The sequence below is a fragment of the Phyllobates terribilis genome, unplaced genomic scaffold (assembly GCF_046119375.1).
Source record: "Phyllobates terribilis strain yellow unplaced genomic scaffold, ASM4611937v1 Scaffold_2__4_contigs__length_985480577, whole genome shotgun sequence".
In the NCBI taxonomy this organism is placed as follows: domain Eukaryota; kingdom Metazoa; phylum Chordata; class Amphibia; order Anura; family Dendrobatidae; genus Phyllobates; species Phyllobates terribilis.
In genome coordinates this window covers 796,554,901-796,580,664 of record NW_027362762.1, presented here as the reverse complement: position 1 = coordinate 796,580,664, position 25,764 = coordinate 796,554,901, and the positions used below count along the sequence as shown (strand labels likewise).

The 25,764-nt window shown below is 43.1% G+C and overlaps 1 protein-coding gene across 5 annotated transcripts in view; it reads left to right on the top strand.

Moving 5' to 3' along the window:
* SH3KBP1 (SH3 domain containing kinase binding protein 1) overlaps nucleotides 1-25,764 on the top strand; it is a 464,745-nt gene that overhangs the window by 423,992 nt on the left and 14,989 nt on the right. For all 5 annotated transcript variants that reach the window (XM_073667463.1, XM_073667464.1, XM_073667465.1 and 2 more), the window contains 3 exons: nucleotides 20,200-20,309; nucleotides 22,851-22,976; nucleotides 24,661-24,914. In XM_073667463.1, the coding sequence (XP_073523564.1) occupies nucleotides 20,200-20,309; nucleotides 22,851-22,976; nucleotides 24,661-24,914 (490 nt within the window). The remainder of the gene's footprint in view (nucleotides 1-20,199; nucleotides 20,310-22,850; nucleotides 22,977-24,660; nucleotides 24,915-25,764) is intronic.

The window sequence follows — 25,764 nt, the reverse complement described above, 5'->3', positions numbered from 1 at the left end:
ATACCATAGCGTATTATTAGTAGTAGTCTTGTTTAGACTTAGTTATCATTATGACAATTCATACTAATCTATATTGACATATTCTAAAATCTAGGCAACCAGCATTTTATGGGCTCACAGTTAAATTCTTGAAATTGCCATTCTAGATGATTCTACTATTAGATATATACATCTCGGAAAAAATAAGACCACCACATGCATCATGAAAGCCTACAATGCATTTGAAAACTATATTCACAGGTCCCCATTTATCCAATGGAGGTCAAACCAGTGACATTTTGGTCTCCCCTGATCTTTTCCATGTTATTAAAAAAGGTTTTTAATTCAATATGGAATAGCTTAGTCTGTTCTTTTTTAGCATACGGAAACATTCAGTAAGAAAAACTATATACTGCAATAGATGACACCGTATATATATATATATATATATATATAAATAATATATATATATATATATTACACACATATACACAGTACAGACCAAAAGTTTGGACACACGTTTTCATTTAAAGATTTTTCTGTATTTTCATGACTTTGAAAATTGTACATTCACACTGAAGGCATCAAAACTATGAATTAACACATGTGGAATTATATACTTACCAAAAATGTGTGAAACAACTGAAAATATGTCTTATATTCTAGGTTCTTCAAAGTAGCCACCTTTTGCTTTGATGACTGCTTTGCACACTCTTGGCATTCTCTTGATGAGCTTTAAGAGGTAATCACCGGAAATGGTTTTCACTTCACAGGTGTGCCCTGTCAGGTTTAATAAGTGGGATTTCTTGCCTTATAAATGGGGTTGGGACCATCAGTTGTTTTGTGCAGAAGTGTGGTGGATACACAGCTGATAGTCCTACTGAATAGACTGTTAGAATTTGTATTATGGCAAGAAAAAAAGCAGCTAAGTAAAGAAAAACGAGTGGCTATCATTACTTTAAGAAATGAGGGTCAGTCAGTGCGAAAAATTGGGAAAACTTTGAAAGTGTCCCCAAGTGCAGTTACAAAAACCATCAAGCGCTGCAAAGAAACTGGCTCACGAGGACCGCCCCAGGAAAGGAAGACCAAGAGTCACCTCTGCTTCTGAGGATAAGTTTATCCGAGTCACCAGCCTCAGAAATCGCAGGTTAACAGCAGCTCAGATTAGAGACCAGGTCAATGCCACACAGAGTTCTAGCAGCAGACACATCTCTTCAACAACTGTTAAGAGGAGACTTTGTGCAGCAGGCCTTCATGGTAAAATAGCTGCTAGGAAACCACTGCTAAGGACAGGCAACAAGCAGAAGAGACTTGTTTGTGCTAAAGAACACAAGGAATGGACATTAGACCAGTGGAAATCTGTGCTTTGGTCTGATGAGTCCAAATTTGAGATCTTTGGTTTCAACCACCATGTCTTTGTGCGGCGCAGAAAAGGTGAATGGATGGACTCCACATGCCTGGTTCCCACCGTGAAGCATGGAGGAGGAGGTGTGATGGTGTGGGGGTGCTTTGCTGGTGACACTTTTGGGGATTTATTCAAAATTGAAGGCATACTGAACCAGCATGGCTACCACAGCATCTTGCAGCGGCATGCTATTCCATCCGGTTTGCGTTTAGTTGGACCATCATTTATTTTTCAACAGGACAATGACCCCAAACACACCTCCAGGCTGTGTAAGGGCTATTTGACCAAGAAGGAGAGTGATGGGGTGCTACGCCAGATGACCTGGCCTCCACAGTCACCAGACCTGAACCCAATCAAGATTGTTTGGGGTGAGCTGGACCACAGAGTGAAGGCAAAAGGGCCAAGTGCTAAGCATCTCTGGGAACTCCTTCAAGATTGTTGGAAGACCATTTCCAGTGACTACATCTTGAAGCTCATCAAGAGAATGCCAAGAGTGTGTAAAGCAGTCAAAGCAAAAGGTGGCTACTTTGAAGAACCTAGAATATAAGACATATTTTCAGTTGTTTCACACTTTTTTGTTAAGTATATAATTCCACATGTGTTAATTCATAGTTTTGATGCCTTCAGTGTGAATGTACAATTTTCATAGTCATGAAAATACTGAAAAATCTTTAAATGAGAAGGTGTGTCCAAACTTTTGGTCTGTGCTGTAAATATATAGTATATCTATAAATATATAGTATATATATTTTCGGGAAATTCACCCATGCCTCTGATAGCTAAAAATGGCAAGAAAATTCACCTGCTACTCCAGGTTCTGATGAAATAGATTGTTACGCTCACGCCCGGACTAACTGGCGAGAGCGTAGTTAGTGGTCCCACTGGGCCACGAACCGAGGAGTGCCTGGAGGGGCGTGACTAGGGGCCTCGCCAGATCCGACCACGAACACATGGTGGCTTAATCGACTCCGTGGTCTGAGGAGGGACATGGGAGGTGGCCCAGGTGCTACTCCAGGTCAGACCCCGGGCACAGCCGTTGACCCACACCGGGGAATGCAGGAACAGGCAGGCACGGCTGGTATGCAGACAAGCAGGTACTGGCAGGTAGGAAAGCAGGCTGGATAGGGACCAGTACAGACTGGGATACAGGAACAAACCGCAGGTGTGGAGGAAAAGCAGAGCGAAACCGAAGGTGCGGAGGACAATCAGAGCAGAGCGAAACCGAAGGTGCGGAGGACAATCAGAGCAGAGCAGAGCGAAACCGAAGGTGCGGAGGACAAGCAGGGCAGAACAGAGCAGAGCGAAACTGCAGGTGCACAGGACAAACAGGGCAGAATAGAGCAGAGCGGAACCGCAAAGCAGAAGGTGCAGGCAGACAGGACAGGCCTCTGTTAACATGGAACAGACTGGGAAACACAGGAAGATAGTTAGAACACAGGAGGTAGATACGGAGGCAGGGAAACGGGACAAGCAGAACCAGATACACACAAGGTACTTAAAATGAAGTAGCGAGTGGACACAACTCACAAACAGAAGTACAGAGACAACGAGTTGGAGTTAGGTGCAGGTTCAGACACTGCAGGAAAAGGAAAGGTACGGACATAGAGACAAACAGGTAACGGGCTAGGACACTGTTCAGACAGGAACAAGATACAGGAACGAGCCTGGGAACTCAGCCCCCAGGGTGGCGGAAACAGACTAGAAGTCACAGATACAGGTAACAGGCCTGGTTATACCACCCCCAGAGTGGCGGAAACAGACAAGATACAGGACAGGACCTGGCAACTCAGTTGCACAGAACACACTGAGAGAAAGCGTTGCTCAGGCCCCTCCTACTGGGTGGAGGGGGTTTAAGTATCCAGTGACTCAGCAATAGGCTGGGGACGCATTGGGAGTGCTCACACTGTAACTATAAGAATCAGGCAGTAACCGTGCCGCCGCCCTAAGCAATCAGACAAGAGACATGCACACAGCAAGTACTGGACCTAAGTGAGCAGCCTGGACTGATAGGTAAGTTGGCGGTCTTGCATGGTGGGAGATGGTAAGCCATGCCAGCATGCTGCCAGGGATGTTACATAGATGGTATGTGTGGAGGAAGGGGAAGTAGTTCTGTCTCTATACCTGTCACACATTGTTCTCTTCTCATCTTTCTGTGTATGGTTCTATCATTTCTACCATTATAAGTGATGCTTCTTTTTTCCCATTCATTCTCCATCAAGCTTTCTTCACATTCATCTCTTTGCTATGGGTAACTACTCTTCTTCATTTGATGAGGGTAAGGCTTTCTACCTCTTCCATGAGTGTGTATGCTGTAGTTGTAGACTGCATGTTTGAAGTGGCAAACGTCCATCCCATTCTAAGCACAAGCTTTGCTCTGTATGGTTTTTAGGTTCCACCTTGTCACATAATTGCATTACAGAAGATCACTGCTGGCACCTCATCAGTGTCTCTCCAGCTACCATTCTGATTTATCATTGTAGATTTTATTTGCATCAAAGTTTTGTTCATTTGTAAAATCTTTGCTAAAATGTCTCCATTTCCACATAGGTATATTGTGTAAGAAGCACAATTATTTCATGAGTTGCTGTCATTCCATTTATTAAGATGTTGAATGCTGAAGTGATTTTTTTTTGACTCATTAATAATGTCAGATGGCTTTAGATGAGAAAAGATCTGAAAGCATTTAGAATGGATTTCTGCTATTATTAATCTACTCTAATTTTCAAGCTAATCTAAAGTTTTTTTTAGTAGCCAATACAAGAGGTCCATTTTGTATGTTGTGCCTCCTTAAATTTGATCTATTTTTTGCATGTCTAATAGACTTGTCTGAAAATGTAACTTGAAAACTTCTTATTCATATCACTAAAAGCAGCATTGTTCTGCATGTTGAGAAATTGTCTTGTGGCAAGCTTGATAATGTAATAAAACTGTTAAGAAATGTGTCACAGCGTATAATTAATAATATAAGCACTGCCCAATGTTTTTAGAATTTTATCTGAATATATATTTTATTCTTTTTAATGGACCTTAAAGGAGATCTCCAGTAATAGAAAAAAAAATAAAAGACATGACAATTTAAATCAGTTCCTAAATAAATTTAATTAGAAGATCACACTAGGAAGGTGCAGCGGCCAATCAGCGCCGCGGGATTTCTGAAAAAAGATGGCGGCCGTTAGCGGCTCATCTGGCGGACGGAGGTCAGCGGCGATGAAGCGGGGAGATGAGCGGCGCTAGCAGCACAACTACCCCGACCGGCGCCGCTGACCTCCATGCGGCTAACGTCGGAATATCAGAGGCTTGGCCCGCTGATCTCCCGACAGCAAGTGTGAACGGAGGACCGGGGAGCGGCGCCGCCGGTCGGGATGCTTCTGCTGCGAGCAGCCGCTCATCTCCCGGCTTCTCGCAGCAGAAGGAGCCGCACAGGCAGCGCCGCTCCCCGGTCCTCGCTAATACGGAGCCACACAAGCAGCACCGCTCCCGGGCCCACACTAATACGACGCTGATTGGTCGCGGTGGCCAGCCGCGACCAATCAGTGAGATGGGCGGCAAATTTAAACACCGCTCTGCTCATTGGTCCCGGCCACGACCAATCAGCGATTTTGGCGCCAAATTTAAACATTGTGCTGATTGCGCCCGGTCGGCCGCATACATATTCTAGAATACCCGATGCATTAGAATCGGGCCACCATCTAGTAGAATTAATATGCCACTCAGCATTCAGACGGTAGACAGCAGTGCAAACAGCCTCTTCTTACCTCAGCACCCGTGCTATCTTCAGTATTAGATAAAGGTAAACAGGATGGACAGCAGTGTGAGCAGTCTCTTCTTACCTCTGCTCGCCTGGTATCTTCAGTATTAGATGAAGGTAAATAGGATGGGAAACCAGTGTTAGCAGCCTCTTCATACCTCAGAAACAGAAAAAAACTTCCAATACAAGAAATAGGTGTGAACAGGTGCTTACTAGGAGCCGCTACCTCCCTAAAAAACTAACAAACAAAGCAGCACACTGTAATGCTAAGTATGCAAACATGAAATATAAGAAATTTGAATAGCATTACTGCTGTAGAAAATAGAAATAAATGAGAAATCTTAGCGCATAAATTGGCCAATTCATGTGTACCTGGTAGCCACGTTAAGGCGTCTCTCAAAATACCAGGACCCCACCAATGTGAATACCACTCTTAGGGACATCCGTCTGCTTATATGTGGAAAAGTAAGATCCCACTGCAATTAAAACCACCTGTGGCATAGGGGTGGAGTGCTCAGTCAAAGCTTAAACATGGAAACAGAAAAAACTGACGGCACTTCTAATACAAGAAATAGGTGTGAACAGGTGCTTACTAGGAGCCGCTACCCCCATAAAAAGCTAACCAACAAAGCAGCACACTGCAACGCTAAGTATGCGAACATGAAATATATGAAATTTGAATATTTAGTATATTAAATTCTAACCTAAACTTTGCAAGCCAATATCTCCATAACTGAGAGGAGAAATTAAAAAAATAAATAAAGAAATACAATATATATTTAATTCAGCTTTGCAGCCATTACTACATGATGTGGCCTGTTTAGCATGCTCAGGCTGGTGATAGTTCCCCTTTAATATCCTTTTGTAAAATTAAATCTGCTCTATAATTGGTTACTATGGGCAACAAATCCCTTTGTTCTTAATTTTTTTGCCCCTGGTGCCCATGGGATTTTATACTCTAAACCATGAATATAATCAGAGCATCCATATCCCACAGATATGCAGACTATAAAATTATATGAGCTCCACTGTATTTCTGTGCTTTCATTTTCACATGAAGGCAAATTATTTTCCTCACATATTTTGTATGAATCTGTAACACAAAATTGTGATCATAACCGAAAATGCTCTTTATCAAATTAGGTGTATTAACACTTTGTTTGCTGTGATTGTCAGAGTCATACATTAGGTAATCCTCATCTGACAGGTGCCTTCAGCATGTGAATCTTTATGCCATCTTGGCGCTATCCACCAAGAGTAATTTTTTTTATCTTTAGAGCCCCTCTGAGGCCGCTCACCCAACCAGCTCTGTTTTCCTTCTTTGCACTGATGAGTGGCAAAAATTCCAAAAAAATGTCAGCTAATGGAGTTTCAAGTTAGGCTATTCATGTGGCAAGGATCTTTAAAAGGTCCTTACTGACTTTTAGGATTGGTATTTCCGTAAGGTGGCACTAAAGTCCAAGTACTCTTCTTCTCTTCTCTGGCCTATAAGTCTCCATACGCCAATTTGGCACTACCCAATTAAAGAAACTTTACCCATTAGAAACCATAGGAATTCAGTGCCATACATTGCCCATAGTTAACCATTTCTCGCCGCAGCTATTTTTTATTTTTGCAGTTTCGTTATTTCTACCCTTCTTTCGAGAGTCATTATACTTTTTTATTTCTATATCAACATAGAGTAGGGTTTTGTACTCACTCAGCCGCGTTAGTGGTAGGCACAGGACACTGTCTCTTTAAAATGTCCAAAGCAGGTTTATTCAGGCTTCATAAACCGCACTTTCAAAGGAAACAAAACACAGCCTTCTCCAGCACACAGTAACAAAACTCACTCGCTCACAGTCAACATCTTTTTGCACAGACACTGAATGAGACACTCGGTCTCCATTTTATATACACACCCTGGGGTGGGGATATGTGAGCAGCCAATCCCACCCGTCTCTTATGATTGCTCGAAAAAAACGACCCTGATATGCCCTATTAACCCTCTCAGCACTATGTGTGCTGGAGCATGCTTTGCCGGTTTTACATCACTGAAGCTGCCAACCTCAGCAGTACATATCTCCCCTCAAGGACATGTCCGGCGGCCATCTTACCATAGTCATGTAGTGCTCTTGTTCTTTGCAGGACAAGTTGTAATTTTTAATGACATCATTCATTTTACTATACAGTGTACTGAAAAATGGGAAAAGCAATTCCAAATGTGGTGAAATTATGAAAAAAATACAATTCAGCCATTGTTTTTTGGGTTTTGTTTCTACATCGGTCATTGTGCTGTAAAAAATTACCTGTCAGCATGATTCTTCCAGTCATTTTGTTTATTGTGATAATAAACTTGTATAATTTTTTTTACTTTAGGGCTGAAAACAATTCTCAGATTTGTGAGGACTTGTTTTTTGCCTGGAAAGCTGACATTTTTATTGATATCATTTTGGGGCAGATACAATAATTTTACTTTTTAAGAATTTTTGCTTGGAGATGCGGCGAAAATTACAATTCTGGTTTAGTTCCAATCACTGCTGTTACAGTCAAATGACGGCTGAGTAATACAACTAGTATCTGCCAAGTATGGTGCAGGCTCAGCTCCTGAGCCCGCTCCATACATCCACACCTGGCATGCACCTCACATGTATGGTGAATATATATATATATACACATACAGTACAGACCAAAAGTTTGGACACACCTTCTCATTTAAAGATTTTTCTGTATTTTCATGACTAATATTGTACATTCACACTGAAGGCATCAAAACTATGAATTAACACATGTGGAATTATATACTTAACCAAAAAGTGCGAAACAACTGAAAATATGTCTTATATTCTAGGTTCTTCAAAGTAGCCACCTTTTGCTTTGATGACTCTTGGCATTCTTAGCCTAAAGTAAGAAACATTGAAAATCAATATACTTTACAAAATTACAATATAATGCTGTTGAATGACGTTCCAGTGTTCAATGGGATATACGTCGCTGCAAGCCATGGTAGCACGTCTAAGTCACACTGGCTGCTTACAGTAGGACAAGCAACATGAAGTCAGACGTTCTCATGTTGGAAAATGTCTCCTGGTACACTTACCAGAAATGGCCATACTAGGTTAGCCTTTGAGAGCACCGGTGTGAGGTCAATGGAACACCTTGCAGATGAACATCTGACTCGTAGCCCAATTTCATGCAAAAACTGGACCCCTCTAGTCTTCAGTCCAGGTATACTAACTGCTCGGCCTTCCATTGGTTTGGTCATAGAATCAATGGTGCAGCCATTTCTCCAACGTCTCTTAGGAGCTGTTTTTCAACACAACACAAGTCCATATGTTGCTCGTGTTACTGTGAGCAGCCTGCGTGGCCGTAAAACACTTGCCATGGCCTGCAGCATCTCCGGACTTGTCTCCCATGGAGTACATCTGGGACATCATTGGTCAGCAATTGCAAAAGGAGCTGCCAGCAGCGGAGCTTGATGATTTGCCCAAGTGCATTTAGTGTGGCAGAACATTCCTCAGACAACCATTAATAACCTCATTTATAGCATACCAAGGTGTGTAAGGGCGTGTATTTCTATGTGTGCCACTCATACTCAATACTAAATAAATTTAGATGTTTGGAAAATGTTCCATTTTTTATAATTTCATATCATTGCCTTGTCTATCCTGTGATTTCTATAACTCCACAATTTTTCCTTTTTGATGTTGCAATTTTATTGTTGAAAAAGTGTATTAACATACATATATTTTCAGTTCAACCACATAATATACATACAAGCCTTATTCTTCAAGACAGGGGTGTACATAGAAATCATCAGGCCCCATAGCCGAAGCTCTAATTGCCCCCCACACCACAAAAAAAATAAACAAATAAATATTTATCTGTCACAGAAGAGCAGATCTCACAACGTTCCAGCCTTTACATAGCAATTTTCCTCCTGTTGAAGTTATAGATTCCTCTTTCATTGCCCCCATAAAGTATGATGCCAATAAAAGTGCCTTCCAAACACAATATGACACCACCTTGGTGCATTCCTCCACATTAGCCTCCACATGCACAGTATAATGACCCTATTGTAACCCACTTCAACTCCTAAGGCAAAGTATGGTGACTCCAACACAATATTATCCCCCAGCTATGACTCCCACGCCGCCCTACATACAGTATAATGGGCCTACATACAGTATAATAACCCACACTAGCCCTTCAAACAGTATAATGACCCCACACAGCCGTCCAAACAATATGATGAACCCCACACAAACCTTCACACTGTATAATTGCTTTCATACAGTATAATGGCCCCCCACATAGCCCTCAAAATATTATAATGGCCCCACGTAGCCTTCAATATAGTATAATACGCCACCCATAATCCTCCATATAGTATAATGCGCCCCCCATAATCCTCTATAAAGTATAATGAACTTTCCCATTGTTCCTCCATAGAATATAATGCACTCCCCGTAGTCCACCATACAGTATAATGCACTGCCCATAGTCCTCCATACAGTATAATGCACTCCCCATAATCCACCTTACAGTATAATGCACTGCCCATAGTCCTCCATACAGTATAATGCACTCCCCATAATCCACCTTACAGTATAAGGCACTCCCCGTAGTCCTCCATAGAATATAATGCACTCCCCATAGTCCTGCATAGAATATAATGCACTCCCCATAGTCCTCCATGGAATATAATGCACCCCCCATAGTCCTCCATAGAATATAATGCGCTCCCCATAGTCCTCCATACAGTATATTACACACCCCATAGGGTAAAATGCAGCCCCCCTATAGTATAATGCACCCCAGAGTCCTGCAGTATTTTGGGCACCACGTACTCACTGATTTTAAAATACCGTATATTTTAAATAAGCCCACCCGAGTATAAGCCAAGGTACCTAATTTTACCACAAAAACTGATAAAACTTATTGACTCAAGTATAAGTATAGGGTGGGAAATGCAGCAGCTACTGGTAAATTTCCCCATCCTGGTACGCAATTCTCCTTCATCTCCATCTGCTATGTATGGCCCCCTCATCCCCAATCGTGGTATGTATGGTCCCCTAATCCCATTTCTGGTATGCATGGTCACCTCATCCCCAATCCTGGTATGCATGGCACCCTCATCCCCAATCCTGTTATGTATGGTCCCCTAATCCCATTTCTGGTATGCATGGTCACCTCATCCCCAATCCTGGTATGCATGGCACCCTCATCCCCAATCCTGGTATGCATGGCCCCCTCATACCCAATCCTGGTATGTATGACACCCCTCATCCCCCAATCCTGGTAAGCATGGCCCCCTCGTCCCCCAATCCTGGTATGCATGGCCCCCTCGTCCCCCAATCCTGGTATGTATGGCACCCTCATCTCCAATCCTGGTATGTATGGCACACCTCATCCCCCAATCCTGGTATGCATGGCCTCCTCATCCCCCTATCCTGGTATGCATGGCCTCCTCATCCCCCAATCCAGGTATGTATGGCACCCATCACCCCCAATCCTGGTATGCATGGCCTCCTCATCCCCCAATCCTGGTATGCATGGCCCCCTCATCCCCCTATCCTGGTATGCCTGGCCTCCTCATTCCCCAATCCTGGTATGCATGGCCTCCTCATCCCCAATCCTGGTATGCTTAGCCTCCTCATCCCCCAATCCTGGTATGCATGGCCTCCTCATCCCCCAATCCTGGTATGCATGGCCTCCTCATCCCCCAATCCTGGTATGCATGGCCCCCTCGTCCCCCAATCCTGGTATGCATGGCCCCCTCGTCCCCCAATTCTGGTATGTATGGCACCCTCATCTCCAATCCTGGTATGTATGGCACACCTCATCCCCCAATCCTGGTATGCATGGCCTCCTCATCCCCCTATCCTGGTATGCATGGCCTCCTCATCCCCCAATCCAGGTGTGTATGGCACCCATCACCCCCAATCCCGGTATGCATGGCCTCCTCATCCCCCAATCCTGGTATGCATGGCCCCCTCATCCCCCTATCCTGGTATGCCTGGCCTCCTCATCCCCCAATCCTGGTATGCATGGCCTCCTCATCCCCAATCCTGGTATGCTTGGCCTCCTCATCCCCCAATCCTGGTATGCATGGCCTCCTCATCCCCCAATCCTGGTATGCATGGCCTCCTCATCCCCCAATCCTGGTATGCTTGGCCTCCTCATCCCCTAATCCTAGTATGCATGGCCTCCTCATCCCCCAATCCTGGTATGCATGGCCTCCTCATCCCCCAATCCCATCACTGCACACATAAAAAAATAAAAACTTATACTCACCTTCCTTCCTCACCTCTGCTCCAGCGCTGCGCCCTGTTCTGCTGCATCAGATCATATCAGCATCTGAGCAGCGCATGGCGTCACTGCCATGCACTCTCAGACGCTGATGTGAGCTGCCGCCATATTCACTCCTCTCCACACCGGGACTATGGGTGTGGAGAAGAGTGAATATGCATTCTCTTTAGTAGCGGGCACTAACGCTCAGCCGAGGCTCAGCTCTCCTCTGTGCCCGCTACTAAAGAGAATGAATACTGCCTCTTCTCCACGCCCATGAGAGTGGAGAAGAGGGAATATTCATTTCCCTTTAGCAGTCAGTACAGGAGGTAGCTGCAGCAGCCGGCTACAGCATGTGCCCCGCTACTCCGCCACCGCAGCCCCCCCTTACCATTATCCACCGCCGGAATTTCTATATACTCGAGTATAAGCAAGTGGGGGCTTTTTCAGCACAAAAAAATGTGCTGAATAACTCTGCTTGTACTCGAGTATATATGGTAAATATAATACTCACCTATCCTCGTTCCCCCCTCCCCGACTCATGGGCCCCATAGCAGTCGCGTGGCCTGCCGCCATTGGAGGTATGCCACTGCTTCGAGAAGACCAGTGAAATAAGATGATAAACTTTTCATAATTTTCCTACTTATTTTTTTTCCCCTTTCATATCTGCCAGGTTTATGTGGGTGTCTGTGTTCTTCTGTACTGTGCATTAGAGGTAGGGGGGAGCAGTTTGATCATTTTATGCTATGTATATATCTTTGGCATTTTGACACATCTGTAATTATTGATAAAACACGCACAATAAGAAGTTAGGGAAGAAACGTGCATTCATTCCTACATACAGTGTCAAGTGACATTGCAGTGGCTTGGAACACGTGTTATTTGCCATTTTTTACTGTAAATCATGTGCTTGTCTTGTATAGCATCGAAAATGTGCATAGAAATATTAGCATATTTACAAGTGAACCACCATACACAAGACAGGGTTGGAGAAAAATGTTATTTTATTTTAGTTGTTGACAGCGATGGAGTATAAAGAGTTTTTTTTCTACTGAATGGCATTAGATTGTTTTGAATTGGTATTATGATATTTGTATAGTGTACTGACTTGGATTTAAGAGGATCCATACCTTTAGTTTAAAATTTGTCTGGATAGTTTTGGAGAAAACATACTTTATGTTCATATGCAAATTAGATAGTCAGAGCACAATGGGTGGGTCTAGAGCATCCTTCCTCTTACAACCTTCCTCTGAAATTGTCGGAAATAGGGTGCTCATGCCAAGACGCCCCGCACCATGGTGGATATGTACATGAAAATGTTTTCTCCATAACTATCAAGTGGATTTTTAAACTAAATCTATGCTTCCTCTCAGGCTCGTTTTACACATCCGTGTCTCCAGTATATGTGGTATCTATTTTTCTCATGGATACCACACGTACCAATTATAATCTATAACATGTCTGTGTTTTTACACGGACCGTGTGTGCACACAAAACACGCAACCGCATCCATTTTTTCTAGTAGCACGGGTGACAAGAGCACACAGATGGCATCTTTATACTGTCCGTGTGCTGTCTGTGTTTAACATTGCAAAGTATAGAGGAAGCTTTGTAATTTCTTTCTTTCTTCATCCATACCGGAAATACATTGATGGAACACTGACTGCACACTGATGGCACACTGATCCAAAACACTGATTGCACAATGATCACAGACAGATGACATTGATGGCACACTGATCACACACTGATGGCACACTGATCACACACTGATTGCACACTGATGACATTAATTGCACACTGATGGCACACTGATCACACACTGATGGCACACTAATCACACACTATGGCACACTGATGACATTAATGGCACACTGATCACACACTGATCGCACACTGATGGCACACTGATGACATTAATGGCACACTGATCACACACTGATGGCACAATGATCACACACAGATGACATTGATGGCACACTGATCACACACTGATGGCACACTGATCACACACTGATTGCACACTGATGACATTAATTGCACACTGATGGCACACTGATCACACACTATGGCACACTGATGACATTAATGGCACACTGATCACACACTGATCGCACACTGATGGCACACTGATGACATTAATGGCTCACTGATCACACACTGATGGCACAATGATCACACACAGATGACATTGATGGCACACTGATCACACACTGATGGCACACTGATCACACACTGCACACTGATGACATTAATTGCACACTGATGGCACACTGATCACACACTGATGGCACACTAATCACACACTATGGCACACTGATGACATTAATGGCACACTGATCACACACTGATCGCACACTGATGGCACACTGATGACATTAATGGCACACTGATCACACACTGATGGCACACTGATGACATTAATGGCACACTGATGACACACTGATCACACACTGATGGCACACTGATCACACACAGATGACATTGATGGCACACTGATCACACACTGATGGCACACTGATCACACACTGATTGCACACTGATGACATTAATTGCACACTGATGGCACACTGATCACACACTGATGGCACACTAATCACACACTATGGCACACTGATGACATTAATGGCACACTGATCACACACTGATCGCACACTGATGGCACACTGATGACATTAATGGCTCACTGATCACACACTGATGGCACAATGATCACACACAGATGACATTGATGGCACACTGATCACACACTGATCACACACTGATTGCACACTGATGACATTAATTGCACACTGATGGCACACTGATCACACACTATGGCACACTGATGACATTAATGGCACACTGATCACACACTGATCGCACACTGATGGCACACTGATGACATTAATGGCTCACTGATCACACACTGATGGCACAATGATCACACACAGATGACATTGATGGCACACTGATCACACACTGATGGCACACTGATCACACACTGCACACTGATGACATTAATTGCACAGTGATGGCACACTGATCACACACTGATGGCACACTAATCACACACTATGGCACACTGATGACATTAATGGCACACTGATCACACACTGATCGCACACTGATGGCACACTGATGACATTAATGGCACACTGATCACACACTGATGGCACACTGATCACACACTGATGGCACACTGATCACACACTGATGGCACACTGATCACACACTGCACACTGATGACATTAATTGCACAGTGATGGCACACTGATCACACACTGATGGCACACTAATCACACACTATGGCACACTGATGACATTAATGGCACACTGATCACACACTGATCGCACACTGATGGCACACTGATGACATTAATGGCACACTGATCACACACTGATGGCACACTGATGACATTAATGGCACACTGATGACACACTGATCACACACTGATGGCATACTGATGACATTAATGGCTCACTGATCACACACTGATGGCACAATGATCACACACTGATTGCACACTGATGACATTAATTGCACACTGATGGCACACTGATCACACACTATGGCACACTGATGACATTAATGGCACACTGATCACACACTGATCGCACACTGATGGCACACTGATGACATTAATGGCTCACTGATCACACACTGATGGCACAATGATCACACACAGATGACATTGATGGCACACTGATCACACACTGATGGCACACTGATCACACACTGCACACTGATGACATTAATTGCACACTGATGACACACTGATCACACACTGATGGCACACTAATCACACACTATGCACACTGATGACATTAATGGCACACTGATCACACACTGATCGCACACTGATGGCACACTGATGACATTAATGGCACACTGATCACACACTGATGGCACACTGATGACACACTGATCGCACACTGATGACATTAATGGCACACTGATGACACACTGATCACACACTGATGACACACTGATTGCACACTGATGACATTAGTGGCACACTGATGACACACTGATCACACACCGATGGTAGAAACAGACACACTGATGACGCATTGATGGAAAACACTGATGACACCTGTACCGGTTTTTCATGTACGTGTTTTAAATGGAAAGAAGCCTAAGTGCAAGAACCCCAACAAGGACCTGTGATTACTTTGATTCTTATGTCAGAATTGATAGAATCCCTTTAATTTAACTTCTAAATTCCAATAATGTTTTGCACGATAATCTCCACCAGCTTTGATCTTACTTTGCCTGTCACTTTACTTGCCAACACATTATACTGTGCCACTTACGGCTGGACTTATATTTTGTGACTTGTAAAGTGTATAATACCTCGGTGATGATTCGGGGGGCCGGCTGCATGCTGTTTTATAAGAACTGTGTGCAATCATTTAACACTCTGGCATTGTTGCTATTGACCTGTTTACCCATGTGTGATTGTGACTCATTACGAAGCATCTGACTTTAATGAACAACTATAACTACGCATGCTGATAGTTTTTGGATTGCTTTCTTATTGCCTGTAGCATTTTACCAGATATGGGTATATTCTGTGAAACAGGACAAGTTTATCTTGGGATATGAGTTTTTGAATGCAAGATTGTTGTAGATATGTGAAAGCTGACATTGATTATGAATTTAAGGCTGTATTCACACTTTGCTTTTGCAGGGTTTTCTTCGTTTTTTTGTTGCTGTAATCGAGATAGAAATGGCAAAAAAATGCAATGCGGCTGCAACATGTGAACTTTTTTTTTATTTTACTTATAGAGCGTCATTAATTCCACAGCTCTTTACAGACATTATCAACACTATCCACATTGGGGGCTAACAATCTAGATCCCCTATCAATATGTCTTTGGGGGGTGGGAGGAAACCCATGCGAACACGGGCAGAACATACAAAATCCTACATTCATGCAATAATCAACCCTTTAAAAATGTTTTAAAATATAGCATCAACCACAAGTATTAACTTCTATCTATTTTAAGGGTTATTCCCATCTTCAAAGTCTGGTATAATTGGAAAGCGCTTGTAAAAACAAGCAACTTTCTAATTTACTATTTATTTAATGCGGCTCAAACTGACAATATAAACTTAGCACATAGACGTGCAGGCATCTTTAGGGGTACTAATCACTGCCTCTTTTCTTGAGAAACTGAAGTTTAAGGCTGCGTGCACACGATGCGTTTTTCATGCGTTTATGCTGCGGAATTTCCGCATCAAAAACGCATGGTAATCCGCACCCCATGGTCCCCAATGGCATTCCGCAATGTAAATGCACATGCTGCGGATTTTTCCGCAGCGTTTCTGCAGCGCTCATAAATCCGCAGCATGTTCATTAATTTTGCGGAAGCGCAGCGGAAGCGCCGCCATTAACTTGCATTGAGACGCATAGAATGCGTGTATGTACATTTGTACAAGCGGATTTTATGCGTCTCTATGTGCGGATGGTACCCAGTTCTGGAGGAGAGGAGACTCTCATCCAGACCTGGGTACCATTGTACCTGTAAAAAAAAGAATAAAATAATAAATAAAGTTTATATTCACCTGTCCGGCGGCTTCTCTCTGCTTGCCGGCAGCGCTTCTCCTTCCAGGACCTAAGATGACGTCGCGGTCATGTGACCGCAGGCTGTCTCGCGAGATGCCGGCAACCCGGAAGTAGCGCAACAACACACGCGAGAGCTCATGCGGCGGGGGATCGGTAAGTATAGCTTTATTTTTTTATTTTTACGGTCATACTGAATAAATCCATGCCGTTTGCATGGATTTATATAGTGTGACCTAGTTGTCAAGCACTTTCCAAGTGATGCTATCGCCTGGAAAGTGCTTGTCAGTCCGCATACGGAAACACATGCGTTAACGCATGTGGATACGCATGTGAATCCGCATGTATTCTGCAGGAAAAACGCATGCACAATCTCCATGCGTTTTTTCTGCCAGGGAGATGCAGAAATGCTGCAGAAATTTTCTGCTTCATTTCTGCATCTTGGGCACATAGCCTTATCTGCTTCATTTCTGCAAGTCCTCTCCCGGAAAAACGCATGCGGAATTCCGCACGCGTTTATCGCGCATTTTTCGCGCGTTTATCACGCGTTTTCCACATGCGGAATTGCCTTGCGTTTTTTATGCATTGGACAAAGGCAATTCTGCATGCGGAAACGCAAAATTAAATGACATGCTGCGGATTTTTGAACGCAGCATAAACGCTGCGGAAAAATCCGCAGCATGGGCATTGACATTGCGGAATGCCATTGGTGACCATGGGGTGCGGATATACATGCGTTTTTCAAGCGTTTACGCTGCGGAAATTCCGCAGCATATACGCTTGAAAAATGCTACGTGGGCACACACCCTTAAGGGAATCTGTCACCTGTTTTTGCTCTGTAATTTGATAGCAGTATGATGTAGGGGCTGAGAGCCTGATTCCAACGATGTTTCACTTACTGGACTGTGTTTTGCTGTTTCAGTACAATCAGAGTTTTATCAGCAGGAGATTATCACTATAGGACAAGCTGCCCGCATGCCTCCTAGGCCATCCACACACCCCAACACTGAATGGCAGCTTTTTGTCAATATACATTGGCAGCTTTCTGTGTACAATCAGTGGTATGGGCTGGATTACATAGGGCTCAACATTTCAAGGTCTGCTAGACCTTCAGCAGAGAAAACTGTGACTCTATCATAAGTGTTGGACCCAGTAACTAAGTTATACATTGGAGGAATCAGGGTCTCTGTCCCTACATCATGCGGCTGTCACATTACATAGCAAAAACCTGCTGATAGATTCTCTGTAATCATATATGCTTATTATAGTTCACTGTGCACCCTTAGAGTGGTCTAGAGGCTCAGTGCACCGTTCCGTACACTGGTTTTGCATGCCCCGCCTCCCTCATTAGTGATCGACAGCGCTGCCTTGCCTGGAGCTAGAACTGTCTGCAGAAAAAGCTCAGGCTGACAGTCACCAGTGAGGGTGCAAAATCAGTGGGAGATCGGTTTGCAGAGCCTCTTGGTCACACTAAGGATGCATCAAGCTCCCTAATTTGCTTATTTGATTAAACTTCAATTACTGCAGAATAGAGGCAGGATTTGGATCTATAGGTGTAATTTTTCAAGTGACTATATCCCCTATAGGTTTTTTTTTATAATGTTAGATTGGGCTGACAGATTCCCTTTAATATCTGCCCCCTGATAATTTAAATTGCATTTTTTATTGTTTGCTATTCATAGCCTAGACAGTAGCAGTGGTTAAAGATGCACTTACAAGATCCTTCATAATGAGCTTGTAAACACTGCACTGAAACTGGACAGGATCTTTGGAGCTTGCTATTAGTTCCGATTCTGGCCAGCTTCAGTACCACTGCACTTCAAGCAGGAGCGCACTGCTTCTTAGCAAGTAGGTAGCTGTGAGCCTGGAGAGCGGTGCGCTCCTGACAATAAATCACAGGACAAGCCCTTTAATTCAATTTATGTTGTGCACCATTTTATTTGTCCTATAAATAACAGATTAGCAGAATTTTGGGTGGTGCTAACACACCCTCCAGGAATGCATTAGGGCAAGCATAACTAGCGGATTGCCAGATATAGTGGTACTCATCTTGAGATAAAACAGTACAAAATCATGAGCAAAAACAGCATAAAAAACTGAATGAGAGCGGCACTCACAATTGATACGTGAAAATACAGCACTGTATTGTGGTCGTCATATGAGGAGACATAAAGACAGTGTCTGACTGGGGTGCCAAAGGCCCACCAGTAACATTGACTTTGGGGGACCCACTTTTCAACTGCATGCAAATATTAAACTATCCTTGTTCAAAAATTTACCTATACTTCTATATAATAATAAGCTGGGTATTTTGGTAAATGAATGATGATATGCTGCTTTTTTTCTGTACCAAGTGAATTATGCCAAGTACTGCCCATATAGTGGAGTTGAGGGCCCACCAGAGGATTTCCCTGCTGCCCTATGGGCCAGTCCGAGCCTGAATAAAGAGGTAAGTAAGCGACAGCTGTTTCGCATAAACTACACTTCTTCAGGCTAAGCCGGAAAAAGCATAGTTTACGTGAAACAGCTGTCGCTTATTTATGTCTTTATGTCTCCTCATGTGACAACCACAATAAAGTGCTGTATTTTCATGTACTAGGGTGAAACTAGTTCAGTTTCAATCTGTTTTTGCTCACCATATTATTGCTAATCCTTATGAATGACAGTAAATCGCGTCTTATAAAAGTGCTTTGTGTTTTTTAGCCCACTGAAATTGGCATCAGAAACTGTTGGGCAAATGTAAAATTCTGACTTTTTTTTACCATCCTTGGCCATTTATTGGCTGTGTTCTTTTGTGCAAAGAACTGGGTAGATAGGACAGATAATAAGTTGAAATTTCGGCATGTGATGTATTTTAGTCTGTGTTGGTCATCGGTAGCCCAGCAGTTATAGATTAACGTACATCATTACAACTAGAAATCCTATTTACACAAGCAATACATATAAAAACCCAGGATAAAATGATTAGAATAGTGTAGAAGCTTCATGACAGTAGATCACTACGTTGTGGGAAACCTCTGCTCCTGAATGGAGTAAATCTATAACACGAGGCCTATTTCATGATAATACAGAAGTTCCTCCTGGTTTTTTATATTTCTGGTGAAGTCGACTGAGTACTTATAATATTGATGAAAAGAATAAATGGCCGTGTATAAGACAGAGAAGCTGTTTGACCGTATCCAACTTGAAGAGAAAGAGATTTCACTTAGTTGATAGATTTGTTGCCATATCTGTATTTTATCTTTTAGATGTTGAAGGCTTTGATTCCCTTGTGTCAACTGGAGAGAAACTTAGTCATCCTACTGCTTCAAGGCCTAAATCCAGCGGGAGACGTCCACCTTCCCAGTCTCTGACGTCGGTATGTATGTGCCGCTAAGGGACAGCCTATAATTCAATATACATAAGTGTTCTACAGAATAGGAGACCTGAGCCGCGGGGATCACTTTACACTATTGACAGACCCAGCCTGATACATTCTTCTCATTATTCTGTTTGTCCTGGTTATAAGTCGTCACTCTCCTGAACCCAGCTGGTAAATGTATAGACAGGTGCAATTTTCAAGGAGTGTAAAGTCTTCTCATGAGTACAGATGCCTTAAAGGGAAGGTGCCATCAAAAAAAATTGCAAAAACGTAAAGTATTATTGTTTTGATTCGCTTTTCCAATATTATCATATTTTTTTAATGGAGTAAAATATGAAAAATAATTTTAAAAGTTTGACACGTTCCACTTTGAAACACTAGGGGGAGCAGCTACTGAAATTTGGCATGAAAACCTTGTGTAGAGCTGGCATGCATTATGACTGCTGAAAATCTGGGCTGGATTTGCTCCATGTCTGATGTCTCCTCCCCCCCCTCCCTTTCTGGGTGTTTACAAATGGATAAGAGACAATGAAGTTTAGGAATTAGGATCTCTCACAGTGAGGAGCCATTTTGTTGTAGACACAAAGTGATACCAACACACAACTACATGCAGATCCTTATGCCGCAAGGTCTGATATTAGGCTATGTGCCCACTTTGCGTAAATTAAGCAGAAATCTCTGCATCATTTCCGCATCCCCCTGCTGCGGGAAAGCACAAGCCTAATTCACATGCGTTTTCCCGCAAAACACAAGCGCAAATCAAGCGTTTTTGCATGCATTTTAGCATGCACATTGTCAAGAGCTTTCCAAGTTATATTAGCATCACTTGGAAAAGTGCTTGACAGGTTGGTCACACTGCATAGTGCTTGACAGGTTGGTCACACTGCATAGTGCTTGACAGGTTGGTCACACTGCATAGTGCTTGACAGGTTGGTCACACTGCATAGTGCTTGACAGGTTGGTCACACTGCATAGTGCTTGACAGGTTGGTCACACTGCATAGTGCTTGACAAGTGTGACCAACTTTTTACTATTGATGCTGCATATGCAGCATCAATAGTAATAGATAGAATGTAAAAAATAATAAGTCTCACCGCTACTCCCCGGCAGGACCTGTGAGGACCTCACGGTCACATGACCGCAACGTCATCGCAGGCCGTTGCCGCAATGCATCTCTGGGTTCGGAGGCAGCGGCGGTGAGGAGATCGTGGGCTGACAGAGGGTAAGCATATTGATATTTATTATTTCCATTATTTTTTACAACAGGTTTTATGGTACCTGGGCCTGGAGGAGAGTCTCCTCTCCTCCAGACCCGGGTACCATACACATATTGAAGCGCACAATATACGCATGGTGGGCATGGACATACGCATAAGGCGGCGATTACGCCGCGTAACCGCAAAATTAATGGACATGCTACGTGTTTTTACGCAGCATGTGCACATGACTTGCGGTCTCACATAGGGGACCATGGGGGGCGTATATACTAGCGTTTTTCAAGTGTTTGCGCTGTGTAATTTACGCGGAAAAAACTCTTAAACGCTATGTGGGCACACAGCCGTAGACACATAGTGATACCAACACACAACTACATGCAGATCCTTATGCAGCAAGGTCTGATATTAGAGCGTCAGCTCTGCGGCCCAGGCCTGGATATACAGGAGTATATAGTACAGAGCGTTCACTGAGGTCTGATATTAGAGTGTCAGCTCTGCGGTCCAGGCCTGGACTGAATATTGTCCTTGTGTTCTTACTATTTATTTTGTATATAATGTATTTAAATGTTTCAATTTTATTTAGTAATTTGTATTTTCATTATTAATGCAAATATAAAGGGTTGCCAGTCATGTGACCTCTCATGTTATGGATTAGGTACCAGTGACAAGTAACAGTAGAATAGTGACTGCAGCTCTGGAGGTGACTGGAGGATAAGACGTGCTGTCATATTCTTCAGTCACCTCCAGAGCAGAATTCACTATTCTGTTACATGATGACACAGAATAGTGAGCGCAGCTCTGGAGGTGACTGGAGGATAAGACCAGATGTAACAGCAGAATAGGGAGTGCAGCTCTGGAGGATAAAACCAGATGTAACAGCAGAATAGTGACCGTAGCTCTGGCAGATAAAACCAGATGTAACAGCAGAATAGTGACCGTAGCTCTGGCAGGTAAAACCAGATGTAACAGCAGAATAGTGACCGCAGCTCTGGAGGTGACTGGAGGATAAGACCAGATGTAACAAAAAATGAATACAAAAAAAAACAAACTGCGGCACCTTCACTTTAATGCTGTGAAAATTAGAAGGAAGCTGGGGATGGAGGAAACTCAAATGGTCCCAAGGGGTAGACTATAATAAAAAGCGCAACACAGCACTTAGCTAACATATTAGTGTTGTTCTCTAGTCAATTCATTTTCACTAAAGAGTCTCTTTATAGCTGTGCTCGTAAGAATGGAGATGGCTGGCTTATTACGCATCTTCTTGTCATGTAGGAAATATTGTTACATTCAGTAGACTTTTATTCACTGCGATCTTTTGTAGTCCTCCCTTTCCAGTCCTGATTTCTTTGACTCTCCAAGTCCAGAAGATGACAAGGATGATATCAATCACCTGTCACAGAGACCTATAGACTCATCCAAGAAAGCCCCACGTAGTCTTACATCACAGGTAAGTAAGGGGAGCGTGCTCTCTGTGTGAATCAATACAATTAGGACTGGGAGGGTTAAGTCAATCTCTGATCTTACCATGGAGGAAAGGTGTAGATGATCCATGCTTATCGGGGAGTATAGCAATATAGCTGCCTACTGTAGCTGCTCTATTTCCTGTTGCGCTGATGGTCCCTAATGTCACGGGTGTACTCTCTTCCCTTATAAAAGCTAAATAAGTAATTGTGGGAAAACCTTTTTCTTGAAGTAGATTTTTACCAGTTTATCATAGATTGCATGCTTTAAGGTATTGTCCAACTTGACTAAGTTATTACCCATACATAGAATGGTAATAATTTGTTGATTAGAAATTATCAAAAAGATTTGTAGGACCCTAGTCCAGCTGCCATATTGGTAGTCCATGGCTGCCAGAGCAGAGGCCTGTGAACCTCCTCCTACCTGCTGGTGTTCCCAGTGTCTCTTCTGATCCGTAGGCCTGGCTCACTGTCATTGTTCTGGTGCAACGCACACATGACGCTTAGCCAGGCCTGCCGATCAGAACAAGCACCAGGGATCCTGGCAGTTAAAAGGAAGTTCACAGAGCTGTGCTCCGGCGGCCATTGACTACTGAAGTAGTCATTGAACAAGGATCCCGCAAATCTTTTTGATCATCTCTATTGCAGATTGCTTGAGGTCCCACGGCTGTGATTACCACAGTCTCAAAATATGAGCACAGCACCGCTCCATTCATTGTCTGTGGAACTCTGGCAGGCCATAGAAATTGAATGGAGCAGCAGTGCACATGCACAGCCATCACTCAAATCCTGTACATAGGTGGTAACTTGCTAAGTTGGGACAACTCCTTCAAAGGAATTATCCTACAAACGAGGTGCGGACATATCATTGGTGCAACCTATGGGGCCGCACAGGGGCCCAAGAGATAAGGGGGCCCATTTCTACCTCCAAAGCAGGTGCAATTTTGCATTCTTAGGAGCTCTTGGACTGCAAAGGGCCCATATATTGTTCTTGTACCCGGGCCCTTTTCTGTCTGTATACACCAGTGCTACAAACAACAGGTGATTATATGATGATTCAGTGTCCAACTGCTGGGAGTCCCACCAATCCTGAGGACTGTATTTCACATGTGAATGGAGCATTAGGGCATATGCATGACCGCCGCTCTGTTGACTGCCTATGGCACAGGTGGTCACACATACTGCTGTTCCACAAAACCATAGAAGTGAATGGAGCTGTGGTCACACACTGTGGTGCACTGCTGCTCCATATTGCAGAAATAAGACCCCTGTTCTCATGACTGGTGGAGGTCCCAGCGAACAGACCCCCAGTAATCTTACATTTATCCCCTATCTAATAGATAGCTTGTGCTGCATTAGCCAGGTCAGCTCTGTACCATCTATGGGGGTCACTGTATACATTAGAATATTAAATGAAAGTGTTTTTTTTTTGTGTTTTTTTTTCTCTTTAATCAGAGCATTGCCTGTGACTGAGCTGTAATTGTGGCTGCAGTTGTGCCTGCATTTTCTTAATATCTTTCAATAATGAAGACCACCTAATAGCACATATAATACCGCTGTATTTAGGCAATGATTTACCAGCATATGGGAAATATTCATTTATGATTACTACATGTGTCCTTTTAATAATAATAGTTTTCTGTAGATATTCAGTTTATTCCTGTCTTGTAGGTACCAGAGAATAGAGCTGCATTGCCCCCCAAACCAGGAGGCTTGATTTCAAGTGTTAGTTTCTCACACGGCGCTCCTGGAGCCCCATCAGCATTTCACACTGTCACCTCAAGTAGTCACAGGTCAAACTCTCCGTCCTTTGGTAGCTCCGATGCAAGACACAAAGTTGAGCATGGCCAGTCATCACTAGAAGAGCTGCAGGCACAAGTCAAGGAGCTTCGAAGCATCATTGAGACAATGAAGGACCAGCAAAAGTAAGCTTTATCGTACGAGATGCCGGCAGCCGGGAATTAAAGGGCTTGTTCTGATTTAATATTTTTGTGTAAAGTTTCAAAAATGTCATGGATGACTTTTTCATAATGTGCAAACCAAATGAATGGCTATCATGTCATACATAGATAGCCCGAGTCCACAAGATGGAGAGCCACTGCTTGTCGGGGCTCAAAAAAGAGGTTCCCTGGAGGTTCTCCTCTCTAACAGGTTTTCCTGATGAAAGAAACTCTTAAAATGTCATGATACATTGTATTATTTATGGAGTATTTGTTTATTTCATCGCCTTAATAATTAATACATAGCATTTTTTCTCTGACCATGAATTCAGTCGGAGCTTATTTTCATCAGATCAGTGCTAAGAGACACTATAATTGTCACAGTCAGGGATTTCCATCTGGCTAAAAGAAGAATGTGCAAAAGACGAAAAATAAATCTGCAATTATGTTCCAAAATATCAATTTAGCAGAGAATAGGAAGTAATTAATAAAAACTATTCACACTCATCTAATAATAGCCTCTAATGGATGTTATAAGACTTCATTCAGCCCATTGGAAGCAGACAATTTTGCTATACGTTCAGAAAATGGACCTTTTCTCTAGATGGATCTAAAGGTGCAGTGAGCAAATGTACAGCCTTATACTTAGGTCCATTTACTATTAGCTTCCAGCATTAAAAGAAATTAGTTGGGATGCTGTTCCGTGAATGTACCTATCTTTCTTCTGCTTGTATATAGTGAGATCCACTGGGAATCTGAAACATTGGGACAGTGCTCTAAGAGGAGAAAAAGAAAAAAATAGATCTTGTACAGTACATGGTCTAGAAAAGGGCTC